Below are 20,564 nucleotides of genomic sequence, written 5' to 3'. Positions count from 1 at the left end.
GAAATCTCAAATTTAATGAGGAGTTGATTAATATATGAATAGATTTGGAGGTGTGTCCCAATATTTTTGGTAATATAGTAGCAGTTTGTGAAATAGTTCAAGTATACATTTGCAACACAGCACTGCGTGGTGACGGTGAGATTAAAATTGCTAATGCATACGGAATAATTCATATCTAAGAGGTCTGGAAGTGAGTCGTAACCACTCACTACTGCTGCTAGATCCGTCTATAACTAATCTGTTAGCTATAAATCATTGATACTATGCTGCCCTCACCAAATCAAGCAAATTACCGGTGTAATAAATATTCAGACCGAGGGATGATGAAGTTTGAAACTGATTAAGACTCATGGTATAACCTGATTCAACCTGAAAGAGATCTTTACTCTCTTCATTTATAGAGGAATGTGTTTTCCAGGGGAAACATCTAATGATTATTTGCAGCCGCAAGTGTCAGGTATGTGATGGTTGTAGTTTAATCTGCCTAAGCTGGAGTGTTTTCATTAGAGAGATGGCCCATAAACCCTCATATTGCAGTCATTTCTTTTACCAGGACTCGTCTGGTCACTTATTTAACCTTTGTCTTTGTCACTATGGCAACTAATGGATATGCTGGTCAAAACTTCAACGATATACGTGAGCATCAGATAGAGTACACGGTCACGTGCGCATAGTTCACTTTGATGGACCTTTGGAGAAGATAGCGGCTGATTAAAATCTCGTATCTGCAGTTTGAAGCTAAAAGAGCAGTAATGGCTTGGTGCACCCCTTAATCGAATGGAGGCGGACGGAGATCCAGTGCAGCTTATCAGACCGACTGGAACTTTTTACTGATTTCATTATAACACTTAAAGGCAATCTTTTTCTTATTGAATAGCACTTAAATCCCAACAATATGCGATGCGTTTAGGATGGTGAAAGGATACAATCTGCCCCGGAGCAAAGCGACAACACACACTGCACTTTCCTCTGTGAGTTTGTGCCGTGTAATACTATACACCGCAGACCTCTCACATGCAACACCTTTTTCCCGCCAGGGTGCAAGATTCAGTGAAGTATTCCATCACGTGTGCAGCGTTTCAGCAGCCTTCCTCGCTGCGCAACATAAATTGTATCATATATTAAACGCTAAAGCCTTTAGTCAGCAGTCCTGCTCGAGGAGATCCAGAGGACAAGTGTTCATTTCCTGAGTGATTCATATTGCTCAGGTTGCATTATCCTGCATGCGGAGTAGCAGAATTTCCACGTTTTTTTGTGTATTCAAAAAAAAAAAAAAAAAAAAAGGTTATCCAACTCTTATTGAATAATAGACCCGGTGACTTAGTTTAAGTAGTTTGTTTTGTTAGCAATATGTTTTACTTCCCGCTTCTGATGTTGTCCCTTCAAGTCTAGCATTTTCATTTCTTATTCGGTAACAGTTTTCCAGTATTTACTTATGCTATCTTTGTAGGTTTGCCCTCACAGTGATGGTGTTTGTCAACTACGGCGGAGGAGGCTACTGGTTCTTTCAACATGCACCGTGGAATGGTGACGTAAAGCCTGATGCATTCATAACAAAGCTACACAATAAAGCAACAACGAAATGTTTTGTTGTAGCCTCTCACAACTCAATCTGTAGACTTGATGTTGCGGCAGTAGCTCAAGAAAGAAAGAAAGAAAGAAAGAAAGAAAGAAAGAGATCTTTCCAAAGCTGTCATAATACAGTTGATGCTTTTTTTTTTTTTTGTATCCCTTTGGGCTGGTTGATTGTAAATCTAATATCTACTGAATTCTAGCTTTGCCAGAATCCTAAGCCCTGAAAGATCAATTGATATTATGATTGTGTATATATACTGTAGATATTTGTGTTTGCCGATGTGTTCGCTGTATGTGGCACCTGCATGTACTGGCACACTAACGTGTTGATGAAGCACCGCCTCCAAAAGTGAAACCAAAAGCAATGTTTTTACAGTCTTCAAGGTGGCTCTCGTGCACCTTGCACTCGCTTTGTTCTTCGAATGTAACAAAATGGCTGAAAACAGCTCAGCCCCTGGTTGTCATGGTAATACAAAGCCATACTTGGCTAGTTATTAGCATGAGTAGTGGTTCATGCATGAGACAGAACTGCCCACCCAAACCCATCTTCTTTCACCTGGGTTCTTGAAAGAGGATCAATGTGGTCTCATTCGTGATCCTTGGGTTATTTTGAACGAAGGGTGTCATTGATTGATGACTCCTTCTTGTCAGCCCTTAGGTCATTCAAAAGCTCCAAAATTGTGAACCTACTTGCCTATATTACTCCCAGAACGCACGAAAGTGAACTGCACTGCAATTTTGCCCTTCATGCAGATGCAATCCTGGGTGCACCCGGTTCTACAGCCGTTTGCATCAACAATCAAGTTTGCACCCATTTTTGCACACCAAAACCTTTAGAAAATCAGGCCCTATGTGTTGTTAAGCTTTTCTCTCAACCTCTGATGGTGCATTCTTGTTGTGCAACTGTTAAAAAAAAAAAAAAAAAGTATAGTATAGGATTTCACATGCTGAATTTCATTCCATGCATCTGGCACAGGCTCAATTCCCCGTCAATGCCATACTGAGTCGGCTGGAATTGGTTTCAGCTTCCCCCTGACCCTGAACAGGACAAATGGTATAGAAAATGTAAATACATGAATGAATGGAGTTAACCAATACCCACATTTCTGTTCAAGCAGCACAGTTCAGTTAACCACAACAGTTAAACCAGGCTTGCATTTGCACTGGAGGGTGTGTCGGCCATATCCATGATAGCGTTATCAGTTACAATGGATTAATTTGAAAGGGAAGAAAACCAAACGCTGCATTTAAAAAAAAATACTTTGGATTCCAAAGAAGTGTGTATAATTTCTCAGTGTAATTATTTGGCTAATGAGACAAATTAGGTCTGTTGACAACTCAACAGAAGCCATACCACATCTTATCACTGGAATTGGCATCGAAATAAAGGGATACTGAGTAGTAATGTTCCGGTTGGACATTTTGGGACTCTTTATAATCTGAAACAACCATGAGACTAATATCATGACAAACTCCTCAATTTTCCGCACTTTGTGAACGTCATCACGAATTGTGATGAATGTGACCAGCACATATACATCGCATGCAATTGATCGCCCACATTTCATCGCAGATGAAATCCATCTTAGTTTATCAATGTTAACAATAATGGACGAGGAAGAGCGTATTTAAAGGGTGGATGGGACTGTGTGGAAGAGTACAAAATGAATGAGTAAAGCACAGAATTAATCAAAGCTGTTTTTTTTTCTCAAAATGATTTCTTTTGCCATGAGGTGTGCAAACTTTAAGTTCTGTAATAGCATCTTTGCCAAATCTATAACACTGTATTGATTTTACAGGTGATGTGATGAATCCTTTTTGTGCTGCAAGGGCCAGTACTGTCACAGGACTCTAGTTGTTTATTAATCATGTTAATAACAGATATTTTACTTTTAGGGAGAAAATATCATTCTTTTTTTTATTGTAGAACTTTTTGGATTGCGCGAATTATGAGGTCAGGAGCTGTGTATGTATAATCAAATAAATATACAGTGTAATGATACAGTACTTTCTCCAGGTCTGACTGTGGCGGATCTCGTCATGCCGTGGTAGGTCATGTTATTAGTTTGTTACCTCACTTTCTCCAAGGAAAGAAATAAAAAGGGCTATCTTATCAACATCAGTTGTTGTGTCTTCGAGGTTCGTCTTCATCATTGGGACCTCAGTGGTGTTGGCGTTCAGATCCATGCAGAGAAGAGGCGTAGGCCGCGTGCAGCTGCTGCAAAAGATCACGTGGAGAACTGCAGTCCTGCTGACGCTCGGCTTCTGCTTCCTCAACTACTCCCCGCGTGATGGACCACGTAGGTGCAAAATTAGCGTGTGCTGCTAATGGAACAAGTACATCCTGTTTGCGGACAGGTTTTGTTATTTACTTCAGTTCTGTGCTGGGAACATCATTAAAGCATAATAGCGCATCCACTCGCCACATAAATAATGTACTTGTTCCTTTGAAAAACAAGACTCAGCCAAACAAGATGTTGTACAAACTGGACCCATTGAAGAGCTGCAACATTTTTCTCTGATTCTGTAACAAAGGATTGCCAAGTGAGCACCCATTTTTATGTCATATTTGGATAAAGTGCACTCAAAACATTGCAATGAGTGAGTTAACAAATGTGTGATGTGATCTGAGGCTATGATTTGTGCTAAAAACTGCAGAGGTGTGTCAGGGTTAATGCAGAGAAAGCAGGTAGACTCCTCATTCCATCGACCACCTGGGCTTTCACAGGGCGCCCCTTCACACATCAGCCAGATGCTAATGGGACTTTTTCCATGGGTGGATGTCTGTGTAACCGCGTTAAGAAAAATATTGTCGTCGTGTGTGTGTGTGTGTGTGTGCGCGCACGTATTCCCAATCCAGCACCAGGGGACCTTTAACAGGGGACGATTGAGCAAAAACAAGCTACGCGGTAATGGACGATTACAAAGAGATAGAATTACAGCCCCTAAGCTCCATGCAGCTGCTCCTGTAGCTTCTCACAACAATATGACTTTTGCCATAAACTGAAGCGTCGACCTCGGTCTCCAAGGACGCCCTCGGTTGTTTCGTGGTCTATTTTGATCTAATAAGAGAAAGCAGTCACATTATCTTTGTGTGTTTGTCAATGTCAGACGAGGCAGCGGAACCTGTGATAAACATCGAAATCAGCTCTGAGTCACCTCATGTAAACATTAAAACATTTTGATTATGTCCATTGAGTGCTTTGGGTATTCATTAAAGCATAGCACGAGCTTGTTGGGGAAGGAGTAACAGCACTGTGTGCTCTTTTCATCATAATGTCACAATCATGTTGATTATACACTGGCTTGTAACAAAAAGTAATGGTTCTATGGTAGCCACTATGATGCTGAATGACCTAATTTCATTAGTTCTAATATCGGGGGCGCAGCCAGGACACTCCTTTTTTGTTGTGTTAGCATCTGTGCTCCGATGTCACACTTGTAAGTGATTAGCAGTGTACATAATTTATTACAAAAACTGCTTAATATTTGGCTGCAATAAAGGACGCATCACATGGAGCATTATTTGTGTCCAGCAGACCAAAATAAATGAGTATATGCCAGCCTCCTTTTGAATGACTAAGTTGGAGCTGACCATGGTGCGCCAATAGAATGCGAGCCAACATGTACAGGAAATCGGACAAACCCACACTTCGTAAAAGATAAAGGGAGGGGACTTGACTTACGTGACTTGACTCAAGTCAGAGTTGAGTCACCAATTTTAGGACTGGGCTTGACTTTGACTGAGTATTTGTGACTTAGAATGATATGAAACACACAAGCTCACAAGTCTTTTCTGTTTTTAGTTTAAAATCATTCTTTTTGAAAGAAAACTACTCTTTTTTCCCCCTCACACCAAAGGTAGAGCTTATAGGACTTGATCGTAAATTCCCTTGAATAGAAACCAAAGCTTCTTGCTTGAGTGGGAGAGGGGTAAAACATCACCAGGGTCCTCAAGTGGCCAACTTCCATCCTCAGTGTTTGGATGATTTAGGCCCACAACACCTCCAGAGGGTTCAACGCCAGCACCTGGTGTGCGCACCTCTTGTCTGTTTTTCTCCCTCACAAGTTCTCGCAGCTCAGTTGAAATCTAACCTCTTGATCCAAAACCAGTTGCTGCTTCGCTCTGCAACCTCTGAAAATGAGTCCACTATTTGTCGAAATGTCCTTTCACCCCCGTTCTCTTCAGGAGCCTGGTAGAGGTTGCAGCAACAAAGCTTCTGCACCCAACTTCTAGAGGGAAAAACTTGGTACCCCAGTTGTGTCATTCCGCCAGGGTTGCTATTTCTTTGCACTTGTGCTCATATGATTCCTCAATAGCAGCTTTCCATGGCGCTATACGTTCCAGGATGTACAAGAGAGTAAGATGCGGTCTTCCCTGAGAGTAGTTGTTAATATCTCTGCTGGGAAGTTGCAGACCAGATCAAGGAAGGTCAAATTTGCTTTTTGTTTCGATGTTTTGACAAAGGGAATGTTGGTTCCCAGTCCATGCATCACAAGAGGGAGGATATTGGTGGTGGTTCTTCTTCCATCTAGGGTGATCGCCAGACTGGTTTTGCACCCGATAAGGAAGTTGTTTGGCAGACATACAATTGTGATCCTCACCGGGTCGTTGGAAGAGCATCATAGGGAGTGCTGATGATGAAGCTGATTCTGCGTTCTTCCATTTCCTAAAGTTCTCTCCAGGTGAGCTTGCGATGTTCCATGTTTTTCCAGCTGGTCCACTGGCCCTGTTTGGACTGAGAAACTGCCTCGGGGCATCTTTCTGCCTCCTGTTGACACCAAATCTCTTCCACTGCAGCTTCCTTTTCCCGGTGGCTGTATCCTTGTGCCACGTGGGTCAACTTGCACCACATCTGCTCTTGCTGTTGAACGTGTCCGGCAACGTCTCCATAAGTGAGAGCAGATTTTACTTGCTATACAGCCTCTGATTTAGTCCATTTCCTCCCAGTTGGCAGGTGTATAGTTGCACCATGAGAGTCAGCCAAAGTCATGTTCTAGCCTCACTTTGATGCACTTGTATCCTCCATGAGGCTGAAAACAGGCAGTTCCAGGACACCGCATCCATATAAGTCAGTGTCACTGAGGAAGCATATATATAAGCATAATATTGGAGCTGTCTGTCCTCTTCAGTTTTTCCACTTTGGTCCAGTGTTGCCAATTAATTTTCACATGGGATGTTGCTAAATGCAGGTGTAATTGTTACTCAAATTTGCTAAAATATGTAGCCGTTGTGTAATGATGTCATTGCGTAGTTATGGAGAACGTGTTAATTTAGATTATCATCACATGATTTTATTTGTAAGCGTAATATCAATACAACACATTATAGGTTTATTTTATTATATAACATTATATTTTTGTTATGTATTATAAACTTTATATTCGTGTCTATATCCATTCAGTATTAACTGTGATTCTTGAACTATTTAAACATCCACCCACCCATCCATCCATCCATCCATCCATTTTCTGAGCCGCTTCTCCTCACAAGGGTCGCGGGCGTGCTGGAGCCTATCCCAGCTATCATCGGGCAGGAGGCGGGGTACACCCTGAACTGGTTGCCACCCAATCGCAGGGCACTATTTAAACATATCAAGTAAATTTTCGAGCCACCAGAGAAATACTTGTCTTTCAAACTAATGTTGAAAACGTTTTGCAGGACTAGATTTTGATTTTCATCTGCAGTGTGGGAGTGCATTAGTAGTACGTTTTACTATTATTATTATCTAGTGATCATGACTGAAGGTGTAGCCCTTTTCAGATTGTTAATGCTACTGTGCATGACTAGGTGACTTCCTAACCAGACATTTAGACTGAAATGTGCTTGAATGATTTGAACAAAAAATTGTTGTTTGTTTCTATGTGCCCTGCGATTGGCTGGCAACCGGTTCAGGGTGTACCCCGCCTCCCGCCCGAAGATTGCTGGGATAGGCTCCAGCAGCCCGCGATCCTAGTTAGGATAGGCGGTAAAGAAAATGGATGGATGGATGGATGGATGGATGGATGGACAAAACAAAAATCCTTGTCTCATCGAACGCAGGCAACAGCTGCTGCAGTCAGCCAACAGTGATTGCTGCGACTGCCTGTGACTAACTGCGTCTCTCTTGAGCTGAGCCATCACAATTGCTGACATACTGTAACTCACAATTCACTTTTGCAGACAGGCTGAGTATGTATTTATTTATTTATTTATTTTTTTTACTGTGTGACACAATATTAATTGCAGGTCATTTAGAGGGAAAGTGCATCTGTGAAAGCATTTGAGTCAAAGTTGCTAAAAGTTTCCAAATAAATTTAGTAGCTGAATTTGTTGCTAGGTAATTAAACAAAACAAAAAGTTCAAAGGCTAGTCTTCAACTCTGTTAAATCTAGCAAAAATAAGTACAGGTAGTGACATTTTCATCAATGACGCTCTCTCCCTCCCCTTCCATTTGTGCCAGCCCAACTGGCTTTCTTATCCAATCACAGATCAGGCTTAAGCCTCTACACATTCAAGGGTTTACAGGAAGTCGCAATTTATACAACTCTTAACACCATTTTGCATGACACATAACTGCGGGGTCATTATGATACAAATTATTTTAAAGACGCATTACTAAAACTCGAAAAGTTTCTGTACCACAGCTAATAAGCTTACATTTTATATTTGTAATGGAATATGACAAAGCCTACAGAGTTTTAACATGGTCCCCACAGCATATCAAACATTACCTTCAATAACAAAGAACATAATTGTCATCATGAACCATGTAAGTAGTTCTGAATCAGCTAATTGAATGAGTATTTGACTTTAAGTAAAAAGGACAAAGGAAGAATGCTAGTTTTTGTATCGTTATTTTTGTTCAATCTTTTAAGGCTGGCTCCATTAGGCACGATAGTTACGCATCCAATTATACAGTATTTCATCAGTAGAAAAGTAACTAGCGCATATTCCAGTATGTTGTTACTGACTTGACATGACATGACATGTTTAACCCAAGTGATGACATGACTCGACGAGAAAATGAACAACATTTGACTTATTTGGGACTCAACTTGACTTACTTGGTTTTTGCCACAGTAACTTGGTACTCGCTTAAAATTTGAAGGTTAAGACATGAGACTTATGACTTGCACATATGTGACTTACTCTAGCTGTCCTCTGCTATAAGAAAAAAAATTGACATTTTGTTTGAAGCACTAATGGTTGTTGAATATGAAGAACAAACATACTAGTAAGAAAAACTGTTATCTGCTGGATCAGGTGAAGCATTTCCCTCCAACTTGTTATTGGTAATTTATACTTAACAGAATGACCTAAAGGGGGACCCTAGAGCCGAAACAGGACAAAAAAAACATCCATTACATAAGGCTCCGTTAAGGTACTATACAGTTTTCATAGGTCATTTAAAAAAAAAAAAAAAAAAAAAGATTTTACGAGATTTTCTTTTATGATATACTGTGTTTTATTTAATATGTTGTTGAACTATAAGACAGAAATGTTGCTGGAAAACTAAAAGAGTAAATTGTCTTGCAGTGCAACCTGCACATTAAGAAATGTGACATTAGTTAGTTTCCTCCTTCCGAGATTTCCTCCTCTTATTGGGTGTGGCCTGATCGATGATTGGGATTTCATTGTTTTTATGACACTTTTTTTATTTTTTGCAGCAAAGAGCTTTTCAATTAACTAACGTGTAGATTACCATCAATCTCTCAACCAAAAGTCAAGCGCACCCGACTCAATTTGCCCAGACGAACAGATAACTTGGAACCTTTGGTCCGCTTCGAAACATTCATCCCTGGCATGCTGACGTTACACACTGACTTGTGCTGTCTATCAGTTTTTGTCCGCAAAGTAGCGTGTGCATTGGTGGCCTGGTTGAAAAGATCCCATTACCAATATAAACAGTTTTCTGATTTATAATATGCTCGGATCAGCTTCAACTCTTGTGTGTTCATGTATTCATCACTCAGAGACTTCCTTCATGTGTTGCAGTGTCCTGGTCCTGGCTCAGGATCCCAGGGGTACTGCAGCGCCTGGGCTTCACCTACTTTGTTTTGGCTCTACTGCAGATTCTGTGGGGACACAAAGAAAATCAGCAAAAAGAAGTAAGCAGTTCCTTTAAAGGCTTTTTTACCTTTTAACTCATTTTTATATGTATTTGGGGAGCTCTTTACTATTAGGGTAAATTCATAATTTTTTTTGTAAATATTAATACACCACAATTGTAACTATTAATGATATGTGGTGGTGTTATGTTTTTTATTGGTGTTATATTACATGTCATTCTAAAATCATATTTCATTACTCAATTTTTATCATTATCCTTTTTTTTTTTTTTTTTTGCTGGTGAAGTTGTTCCGCTGTCTCATTTTGAAAACCTATTTCAAGTTACCAAATACGGTTCCTAGAATCAATGTTTGAATGTTGATTATTGGCTAATCGGGTCAAACCCCCCAAAATATGTATCTCGAAGCACTGAACTAATGTAATTGATTTTTATTTTTTGTCGATTGTCAACTATTGCACCTTAATTTGAAGCGTTTTTACGACAGGGTCACTGGTGGTCCCCCCTCCAGGATGTGGTGTTGTACTGGCCCCAGTGGCTGACCATCATCCTCTTGGAGACCTTGTGGCTGTGCATCACCTTCCTCCTGCCTGTACCCAACTGCCCCAGGTATGTACAGTAGGTCCAAGCCTCCTCTCGTGTAAATGAGTGAATCTACTGAATAATTCTCTCGTCTTGTTTGCTGAAGGTGTAAACTGCGCAGAGCTCTTCATGATTTTTGTGAGCTCCAGGTTTCTGGTTGTGGTGTAGCATCAGTTAGTGTGCACCTTGTGTTGTTGCTGTTATGAACTGCAGTGATGTATGGGCTCGTGCTGAATGCTTCAGAGGGTGTAATTAGACTATCTGGCTCTGGCATGTGCAGTAAGAGGAGGGGAGCCAAAGGATCCATCTTCCTCGCTCTGAGTCCTCCGCTAAGTGCTGCTTTTTGTGTCGCTTCTAACACACACAATTACTAAATATTGTCTGTTTCGCCTAGTGTATCGTGTGTGTTTGTGTGCATGTGTGTGTTTGGACTGATGAATTATTTTCCTCTGTGCTGAGATAATCTTGTCAACAACAAAACAAAAAGTTGTAAGTTATAAGTTTGCATACATATTTAGAGTTTTTCATTCCACACATTTACTTTCAGTAAAGCAATTCAATGTTATTTTTGTCATAATGTTGATGTCTGTGTTGCTATCAGAGGGTATCTGGGAGCTGGTGGAATTGGGGATAACGGTCTTTACCCTAACTGCACTGGAGGGGCGGCGGGATACATCGACATGTGGTTATTTGGTGACAACATGTACAGGTATCCCACTTGCAAAGTAAGTGTCTTTGAAATTTAATATCGCTTTTGATTTAGATTTAGTGGGACAATTTAAAACAGCATTTGTTTATTTTTTTATTTTTGGCTTCTCCAGGAAATGTATCACACCACCCAACCTTTCGACCCAGAGGGCATTCTGGGTACAATCAACTCCATTGTGATGGGATTTCTGGGAATGCAGGTAAGACACATCTTGTGCAGTATTCCATCGCCTGCATTAAATAGAGTGACAATTGTACTACAATTTTGTAAATGGTTTACTGGGTAAAATTACCAACTCACTCACTCACTCACTCACTTAAATGCAAAATGTCACAGTGTTTCTGAAGATAAATGATGCTGAAAATGTCCAATAAATGCACAGTAGTAACTTGCCCAGTCGTAACTTTGTTTCTTTTCTTCAACTGGTTGGATTCATCCATCGAATATTAGTCCACACTCATTAAAGTTGTGTGTAAGATGTGTATCTCTTTCATAACTACAAAGCTGCCTTCATGAAATGTCAAAATGTTGTCAAGAAGAGAAATCTTTTGTCATAAAGTTTGATAGCGGCAGAGTCAGTTTAAACTTTGGTGGTGAGAATTTGCCATTCAAAATCCAACATTTTTCTTTTCCCGATGGACTATTGAGACTAAGCACATCAGTCACTGAGTGTTAGATGACACGCCAGGTGTCCACTGGCCTCCTCTGTGTTGCCTGTGATAATGTCTTCAGCTGAAATGTATTCATCATCACCAAATTAAAGAGAGGGTGCAGATGACTTACACCCCACATCTGGCTCCACGAGATGGGAGAAATATGACCACCGCATCAGGGACACCTCCCAGGCCTATTTGGTTACTCAAGGCCAAATAACTGAATATGTTGGTTGTGTCGGTTGATTCGTTTATAATGTCTATTCAAATGAGTTTTGGTATCTGCCCTTATCTCTCTGCAGGCAGGGAAAATAATCGTTTTCTACAAGGAGAAGAACATCCACATCCTGTGCAGGTTCTTAGTGTGGGCAACCATCTTGGTAGGTCATCTGTAAGTTATCCTACCACTCAGTGGAGACAGCAAAGCACTCGTATAAGAACAATTCATCTTTCGGGTAAATGCTGCACTGTTTTTTTTTTTTTTAAGGCTGCTTGGATGTTAGTCATCACTGTTGAATCCATTGATTAGCAGGGCTTAGTGAAGGACGGGTGTGTGATCTCAGTACAATTCAACAACATCCACATGTGGTGCATTTCCGGGCAGACACGACTAGCCAGTGCCACACGGGGATACGCACTGTCTCTGATGACTGCCCCACGTGTAGCGCCAAAACACTGGCCACAATATTAGGTACACCTGCACAATCCGATGCACCCAATACAAAAGTTGTATTTAAAAAAACTAACTATACAAGAGAATTATTATCTAAACAATATGTTTATTGTTGCACTTTATTATTTTCAAGTGTTTTCCTACATCATACTGAGAGGTGTTTCCAAATGGTTGTCCAATTTAGCTACATAGAAGGGGGCAAAATATGTTCTCGCAGTTATATAAGAGTGAACTAACACCACCGCTGTAAACACTTTTTGATAGTGGCAATGAAAACGTATTACTTTATTTGCTTTTTTTAAGGTGTATTTTTGAATGTTTTTGACAGAATATTGCCCAGTGTATCGCATGTGATGGAGAGGAAGGTGGCTTTGCTCACCTGCATGCTAAGTCTCTGCAAATATTTGTAGTCCAAATACATGGCAGTAATGATAAACTGGTATCACAGAGAGAGAGGTTAAAGTCATTAAAAAAAATAATAATAATGTTTTCATTACATAGTAGCTTCTAGTTAATATTTATTTTGGAGCTTCACTCCATTCTGGGTGGTCTCCAAACACAAAAAAGGCCAAAAAGAGGCAAGCTGGCATCTGTTTCACTGAGAGGGGGAATGCGTCCCACAGGGAGAGGCGAGGGTTACACGAGATGGTCTGTTTTGCATCTCGAAACGTGACAGGAGGCTGTCAGCCCACTAACGAGACTGACTGTTGTCCAAGCCTACACTTGTGATTGGTCATTATTTTGCTAATCAGCGTGAGATGCTGCAGAAATATTTTATGTCGTTTTTAAAATGAGGTTAAGAGTAGCCTGCGCGCTGCAGAGGCAAACGTCCTTAAGTGGTAGCCACGTGACTTCAAGTGATGATGGAGCTGGATGGGCTGCCTGCATCGCCGCCTTTGAAATTAAACTGAAGAGGCCGGCCATGTTGGCCAGGGACACCACACAAAGGCTGTGCCCGAAATCACTTACTAACCACTATATAGGGCGCTATATTGTGGTTACGCCATTTTGTAGTGGTGTCCGAATGCTTAGTGTTTAAAAAAAAAAAGCATAGCAAAACGTAGTGACCAATCGATGGTCACTCACCGAGTCGTAATATAACATAATGCATTGTGTCTTCAGAGAAGAAGAAGAATGGCGGGACTAGATGCGTCAGAGACAAAGGGAGTGAATTTTGCGCAGAAATGTTCTTTTAAAAAAAAGAAAAAAAAAACTTTCAAAATCATTTTTCTTTAATAATGTGCAGCACTCTTTTATTTATTTATTTTTTTAATTTTTATTTTTATTTATTTATTTATTTATTATTATTTTTTTTTAAACCGACCGCAACAGCCTACTTTGTTATTGTGCGACAGCTGTGATGTCATAAACAGAGCGGCGTGTAGTGTCGGAAAGCTGTTATGAATGAGCTCACAATATAGTCCACTATATAGTCCAACCCTACATTGGGAGAAGGGAGTAGTGAGTGATTGAACGGTTTCGAACACAGCAATAAACAGCAATTCAGAGTGAGAAATGTACCAAAAATGTGCCTCTACAAACTTCCTCGGTTATGAAGTTGACTATTCTATCGTAGTATAGTATAGTATAGTATAGTACAGTATAGTGTCTATATAATAGCCAAGATGGCGCCTACATGAGTGGACGCCTCTGTAGTAGTGAGCTGTCTGGCATTGACTGAGTTTTTGTCTTTTTCGTTCGTCTTTGGAGACATTATGCGACATAATTACACGAGGGAAGAATTGCTAAGCACTGAGGAGCCAGCTCAAATCAACAAAGTTTCTTCACTCACCAGTGGTGCGACAAGGAAGCGACTGCACTCTATGGTGCATGGAGGAGAGGATGACGCCACAGAGGAAAGCGTGCCGGAGTGCAGGTTAAGCTCCAACAGCGTGGACTTTGAATGCCGCTTCGACTTACATTTCGCATGTTCAGTAACAACAAGCCATGGTTCACTGCCACACTTGGCCAACTTCGCCAGCCTAAAGAGGATGCCTATCAGAGTGGGGGGACAGGGCCCTGTACATTCGGGCCAGAAACCAGCTGAGAAAATAAAGCAACATCGCAAAGAGAAATTATGCAGACAGGCAAGAAAGCCAGTTCACCGCTAACAACTGTGCATCAGTTTGCCGAGGATTACAATCGCTGACCAACTCCGACCGATCATCCTCCCAAGTGGGGAACAATAAAAGACTGGTTGACAACTTGAATACCTTCTACTGCAGATTTGAAAAGGACACTTTATCAGCCCACGCCCACCCAGCTGCACCACTCTGACCCTCCCTTCTGTACTGACCATTCACGAACAGGACGTGACGTGTCTTTAAGCAACAAAAGACCAACAAAGTGGCAGGCCCTCCTCCTACTTGAAAGTCTGCGCAGACTAGCTTAATCCAGTTTTCACACAGCTATTCAATAGATCTTTAGATTTTAGATCTGCCTCAAACGCCCCACCATCATTCCGGTCCCCAAGAAACCTGCAATCTCAGGAGTGAATGACTACCCACCTGCCGCCCAGACATCTGTGGACATGAAGTCCTTTGAGCGCCCCGTGCTGGACCACCTAAAGAGCATCACAGGACCCCTGCTGGACCCCCTGCGGTTGGCCTATCGAGCAAACAGGTCTGTGGATGACGCAGTCAACATGGGACTGCACTTCATCCTAGAACACTTTGACAGCACGGGTACCTATACGAGGATCCTGTTCATGTACTTCAGCTCTTTGTTGAACACCATCACCCCCAAACTCCTCTCCTCCAACCTTAATGCAATGCAGTTCGACACCATTAAAACAGTAATACTGTAAATGTATCACACCACCTGTCATAATGAGAATTCAGTGAGTGCTAAAAAATGTGCCATTTTGAACAGGAATTAAATTCACCTTTTCATATCAGCTTACTGTGGGCTTCTTGATAAGTCGGAAATTTTTCAAGCTATCATTAAACCATTATAACTTTTGTTTCTGTTCAGGAACTACAGAAAAGGACAGTCACAGTGACATCTTAACTGAGAAACAATACTACTTTTTTTTTTCAGGTAAAACAGTGAATTAGAAAATTCATTGTTAAAAATAATTATATTGTAGCATTAAAATTGAATTTAAAGAACTTCTACTTACTGGCATATTAACCATTCCAAAAACATACCAAATTATTCTGTTAATTACCAACACTGTCAAGTTTGGGCAGCTGCGGCATAAGCTTTTCATTGAGTGCAGTGTAAATGTCTAAATTAAAGCCCTGTACATACGGCTTCAGTGAGATCTGTCTTTCTGACAGCGTCCTTCGAAATGTGTGTACTGTATGTTTGTCTTTGTGTGTGTGTGCGCGCGTGCACGCGTAGGCATCTTTTAGTAATATGTTAGGCATTCTGTCAGGTTTTTAATGTTTATACATTGGGAAAATATTTTTTAAATGGGGGAAATATACATTATGTTTTATTCTGTAACAAAATGATAGCTATCTAAAGTAAATGTCCGTATATCAGGGAACACTGGAGCATATTTTTAAATGAAGACTTTTCTGATCGTGTTAATCATACGTTCAATACTTTTAGTACTACTTTTACTACGATGTTGTACTTTCTTCAGTAATGTATATTGAGGGTGTTTTGATTTGATTTGTTTCAAGTAAATACACGAGACTTCAATCCAACTCACTTATGTTGTCATGTCTACAAGTTCTACTTGTAATATATGAAAATCAATTGAAATTCTGCCATGGAAATTTCACATCATTGACCTGAATCTCTGACAAATGTCCACATTATGTCTCCCGGCAGTGAATATTACAGACCTGTTGTTGTAGAGTGTTGGCTGCAGGGAAGTGAAACAAATGAGACCCATTTAGTTTCTCCCGGTGGCACCAAGTGATAAAGTAACACATAACGAGATTAATAAACATTAGACTTTTATGATTCCCCGCACAGCCATGGTTGACCAGTTCATGACGTGGATGCTACTCAACATAATGATGTTGGCAAAGAGTTGTGGTGTTTATTAATGAAGAGATGCAGGAATCCAGTGGGAAAATAAAAGAAATGACTGACAAAAATGCGGAGTTGGGTATGGCGTCCAGTTTCACAAATATCAATTTGAATTAGAAATGGTTTACTTCACGTCGTTCATAGTTTGAGCAACCTGCTCTCGCTACAACCCCAATTGTGCGGGGGCAGGAAACGTAGATGTTTTACACATTAGCAGGTCACTGTGTTCATTCTCGCAGGAAGCCAACCACAAAATCCAAATCCACTTTCCGCCACGGCGGGCTTTAGTCGGATTTCTACGGCAGATTGTTATTCAGAGCAAGCCGAGCTTCTTCCCCCACCCAAAAAAAAAACAACAAGTTGTGCTAATTAAAATCCCAACGATCAGGCTCGAGAAGTGAGAGATTGAAATTGAGCGATTGGCCCACATACCAGCCTCATCCCACATCCTGCAGCCTGGAGAGCCCGGAGGCTGAATTCAGCCCCGGCTAGGCTATTTCCACACCATCGATTCTGTCATCTATACAGTCCACGGATGATGGATAGCCACCCAACAAGCACTGATTCTGATCTCTCCCCCCGCTTGCTTTCTCCCTTGTGTGCAAAATGTTTCTTCAAATATCTAAATCATATCCAAATGGGAACAGATGAGACACACTTGGTCTTTCATCGATGCCACATTCATCTGATCGTACATGGAGACCATGAGGTCAACTGGGCACTAAATGAATTCTCAGCTTGTGTCTGACACTGTCAAAACGCTCTTTGAAGAAACATCACTAGCCTGGTGATCAAACTACTGTGTTTGTGGTTTGAGCCGTGTGACTTAATGGACCCCGATGGTCTAATCTGCCGAATTTGCCTGAATCAGTTTTAGTGGCCCTATACAACTCGCTTTATTCCTCTTCATCGATTTGAAATCTGTTTCATTTCCCTCCTCAGGGAATCTCGGCAGCCATCCTTTCTAAGTGCACGCGAGACGAAGGATTTATACCTGTCAATAAAAACCTTTGGTAAGTGCTTTCTGACCCTCTAAATCCAGAATCCAAATCCAAAAAAAGGATGTGTTTTCCAAATGGCACAAATCACAGCTACTAAAACACACGTTTAGTTACCTCTAATGACAGCCTGGACTGTAAATAATCACCCGGGATTGTGAGAAGCGTGAGGTGGAGTGCTTATATCCATCCTCTTAACATGATCACTCCTCCTTATGAGCTGCAAAATTGGAATCCCCCATCCTTCCTACCCCCACTGGCAGTCTTGACAGAAACACTAGCTCCGTAGTTTCACGGTGACGGAATGGAAGCAGGATCTGGGGAAAGCATCAACGTAACCGCAGTGCAGCCTGTTCCCAAACGATCATGTGACCATTTGGAGAATAAGACGAAAGTAAAGCATCGTACTGATCGCACTGTACACCCTAATCAAAATAAAGAAATTGCCTCAATCGGATCCCAGACCTAAATTGCATTTTAAATCAGTGGATGACCTAAAGAGGGCCGTGCACAAGAGATGCCCTTGAAAACAATGTGAACAATGTTGGAGCACTTTTGCAGGGAAAACTGAGTTGCCAAGATAGATATTGCCAAGTCAAGATGAAAAAGACTGAACGCTGTCATTAAAGCAAAAGTTGCGTCATCCAAATACTTAAAAGTGGAACCTTAAAAGTCAAACACAATAAGGATTGTCGTAGTCATTCTAGAAACTTTTTATACCAAGAAAAAACTCCCAGTAGCTCTTCAAGTACCAATAATGAGTCTCTAATCTGCAGGATTTGCTTGTAGCTGAAGCTCGTGTTTCAGTTGCGCTATACAACTTGCTTTAATCGTCTTCACTGATGTCATAAATCTGTATTAACATTAAAGTACAGTAAGCGTAGTAGGCCTTAGTGCTCATCAAAAACAAGGCAGATGTTCTATTCCTAAAACGTTTAGTGTTTTCCACGAAAAACGTCTGGTCACTGAACTTATAAAAAAAAAAAAAAAAAAAAAACGTTTTCAACACTAAAAAAAGAACTGCGAATAGGTGATTCCACAGGTGCCAAACTGCGAATTTGTGGGGGTGCACTGGATTTTAAGTTATGAGCCACTGCAACATTAAGCACTCGTTGAACATTAACACTGTTTAAATGTAGGAACATTTCAAATAATACCGAAATAGGTTTCAAACCAAACCATTCATAACGATTAAATGCAAATGTATTGTACTTCAAAGTTAAATATAAGTGAACCCCTGGAACCGGTGTACCACACTTTGAGAATCACTGGTTTATCCTGTTCAGGGGAGCTCGAGCCTATCCTAGCTGACTTGGAGTGAAAGGCGGACTACACTGTGAACTGTTTGCATGTCAATAACAGGGAATACAGAGAGACATTTTACACCGTCACTAAGTGGGATCTGGATCCAAAATGCCCGCTTGATTATCGCGGTGTCATTATTTTACAGCAAGACAAAGCTGGTGGTTTTAATAGGGGTGTGTCCACTTTCTATCGCCGGTTTGACTTGCTCACAGGCCTGGCTATACTGTATGACTGCATTTGTTCGGCTTCCACATTCCCTTTGATATGATGGGCACCTCTTAATGTTGCAGCAGGAAGAATGCCGTTTCATCTGCGATGTGTAAGCAATTTCTTCACGATGCTCCATAGGACCTCCCCCTGCACTAAAGCTGTGCTCATCCCTCGCCATTACCTGCCTTGGCTTTTCTAGACGGTTCATCACGCACAGGTTATGGAGCTCTTGAGTACGAGTCCCTGCCTGGATGTCGAGCAGTAATTAACTCCCAGCCAAGAGTCCTTCCTGGCCCCACTTCAGCTGAGCTTTATAAAGAAAAAAAAATGTAAAAAGAAAAAGCCATCTCGGAGACTGTGGGAGGCAGCCACTTCGCATTAGATGATATTGCATCAAACATTCTTGCACTTAGAAACAGACGGGACATGGCTGGCTGGCAAGAGGCCGTGGGGCACGCGCCAAGGATCCGCCGCTGCTGCTGCTTTATACGCTAGATGGACAAAAGTATTTGGATACCAGTCCATTACACCCACTGTACAGTAATTGCAAGATACATCTTCTAGATGCACTGGGGCGCATCACGGCTGACGTGACCTTGGGATGCCAGGTGACCCGGCCAAAGTCGATCAAGCCCCGACTTGCGACCCAGCTGCACCCTGTCCATGGATCAGCCTCCCCCTTAATCCAAAGCCACGCGGTGGATTTGTCTGCAGCGGCACTCGAGGACTGAATGGTTCTTTTGGTTAATACCCAATTGGTTGAAGACTCATGAAAAGAGACGAAAAGATGGCACATGTGTCCCCTTTGAAGTTATAATAGCTTCCGGTCGTTTGGGAAAACGTTCTACAAGACGTTGGAGTGTGCCTGGGAAAATAGTTGTCCATCCATCCAGGAGAGCTTTTGTGATCATATCTATTATAAATTTCTGTCTCGGTTCATCCCCAAGGTGTTTGATTGGATGAAGGTCAAGTTCTTGCGTCTCCACAAGTGCCTCCACATTGGTCTTCCCCAACCCCTGACTGATTCCTGCCTTTCATTCTGCAGTCGAGTAATTCTGCTAAAAGGCACAGTGCTGTTGGAGTAAAGTGTTTCTGGTCATCTTTTTCATCAGGTCATTGTCCTACGTGACGTGTATGGGCTGTCTCTCTTTCCTGTTGCTGGCAGGCCTGTACTTTATCACTGATGTAATGAGCTGGTGGGGCGGACAACCGTTCATATATCCAGGTACCGAACATGGCCTTTACCCTTCAAGGCTCATGGTGTTAAAAATATAAATAGTGCATTTTCCTTCAAAACAACGTAACGCCGTGCATTAATGTTTGCCTCCACTTCTGTCCTCCTCAGGGATGAACTCCATCTTTGTGTACGTCGGACACACTCTCCTGGGTTTCTACTTCCCGTTCAGCTGGGAGATGCGCTTCCGGGAAAGCCACTGGGAGTGGCTCTTCCAAAGCCTGTGGGGAACTGCATTGTGGGTGATTGTTGCCTACTTGTTGTACAGGAGGAAATTCTTCCTCAAAATTTGAAGAAAACTGTTGTGCTCCATTTACAGTATATTTAATTCTCTATTTTGGTTTTCTTAGCTTCTGTGCAAATCAAATCCCGAACTACACTGGTCTATTATGGAGGTGATACATACTGTACTTATCTCCATAAATATATTTTTTTTTTTATATTTCATTGTTATCCAAAGTGAACAGACACGTTCTGTGAAAGCGTTTGTCAAATAAAAACAGCAAACATTTTATCAGCATTTTATGAAGTGCTTATTGACTTGGTAATACATTATCCTTTTTAATAATTGTTACGGTTCTATTTAG

General features: G+C 41.3%; 1 protein-coding gene across 1 annotated transcript in view; it reads left to right on the top strand.

The window, feature by feature from the left end:
• Nucleotides 1-20,346, top strand: part of si:dkey-192p21.6 (uncharacterized protein LOC565246 homolog) — a 30,863-nt gene extending 10,517 nt beyond the window's left edge. The window contains exons 8-18 of the mRNA XM_061690861.1: nt 1,451-1,527; nt 3,593-3,623; nt 3,715-3,881; nt 9,554-9,666; nt 10,114-10,235; nt 10,810-10,933; nt 11,030-11,116; nt 11,873-11,950; nt 17,173-17,243; nt 19,856-19,968; nt 20,089-20,346. Coding sequence (XP_061546845.1) covers nt 1,451-1,527; nt 3,593-3,623; nt 3,715-3,881; nt 9,554-9,666; nt 10,114-10,235; nt 10,810-10,933; nt 11,030-11,116; nt 11,873-11,950; nt 17,173-17,243; nt 19,856-19,968; nt 20,089-20,270 — 1,165 coding nt within the window. The 3' untranslated portion in view covers nt 20,271-20,346. The remainder of the gene's footprint in view (nt 1-1,450; nt 1,528-3,592; nt 3,624-3,714; nt 3,882-9,553; nt 9,667-10,113; nt 10,236-10,809; nt 10,934-11,029; nt 11,117-11,872; nt 11,951-17,172; nt 17,244-19,855; nt 19,969-20,088) is intronic.
• The last annotated feature ends 218 nt before the right edge of the window (nt 20,347-20,564 follow it).

The sequence above is a fragment of the Phycodurus eques genome, chromosome 11 (genome assembly GCF_024500275.1).
Source record: "Phycodurus eques isolate BA_2022a chromosome 11, UOR_Pequ_1.1, whole genome shotgun sequence".
Lineage (NCBI taxonomy): Eukaryota > Metazoa > Chordata > Actinopteri > Syngnathiformes > Syngnathidae > Phycodurus > Phycodurus eques.
Note: the sequence above shows the minus strand (reverse complement) of the source record. Positions and strands in the feature narration are given on the sequence as shown.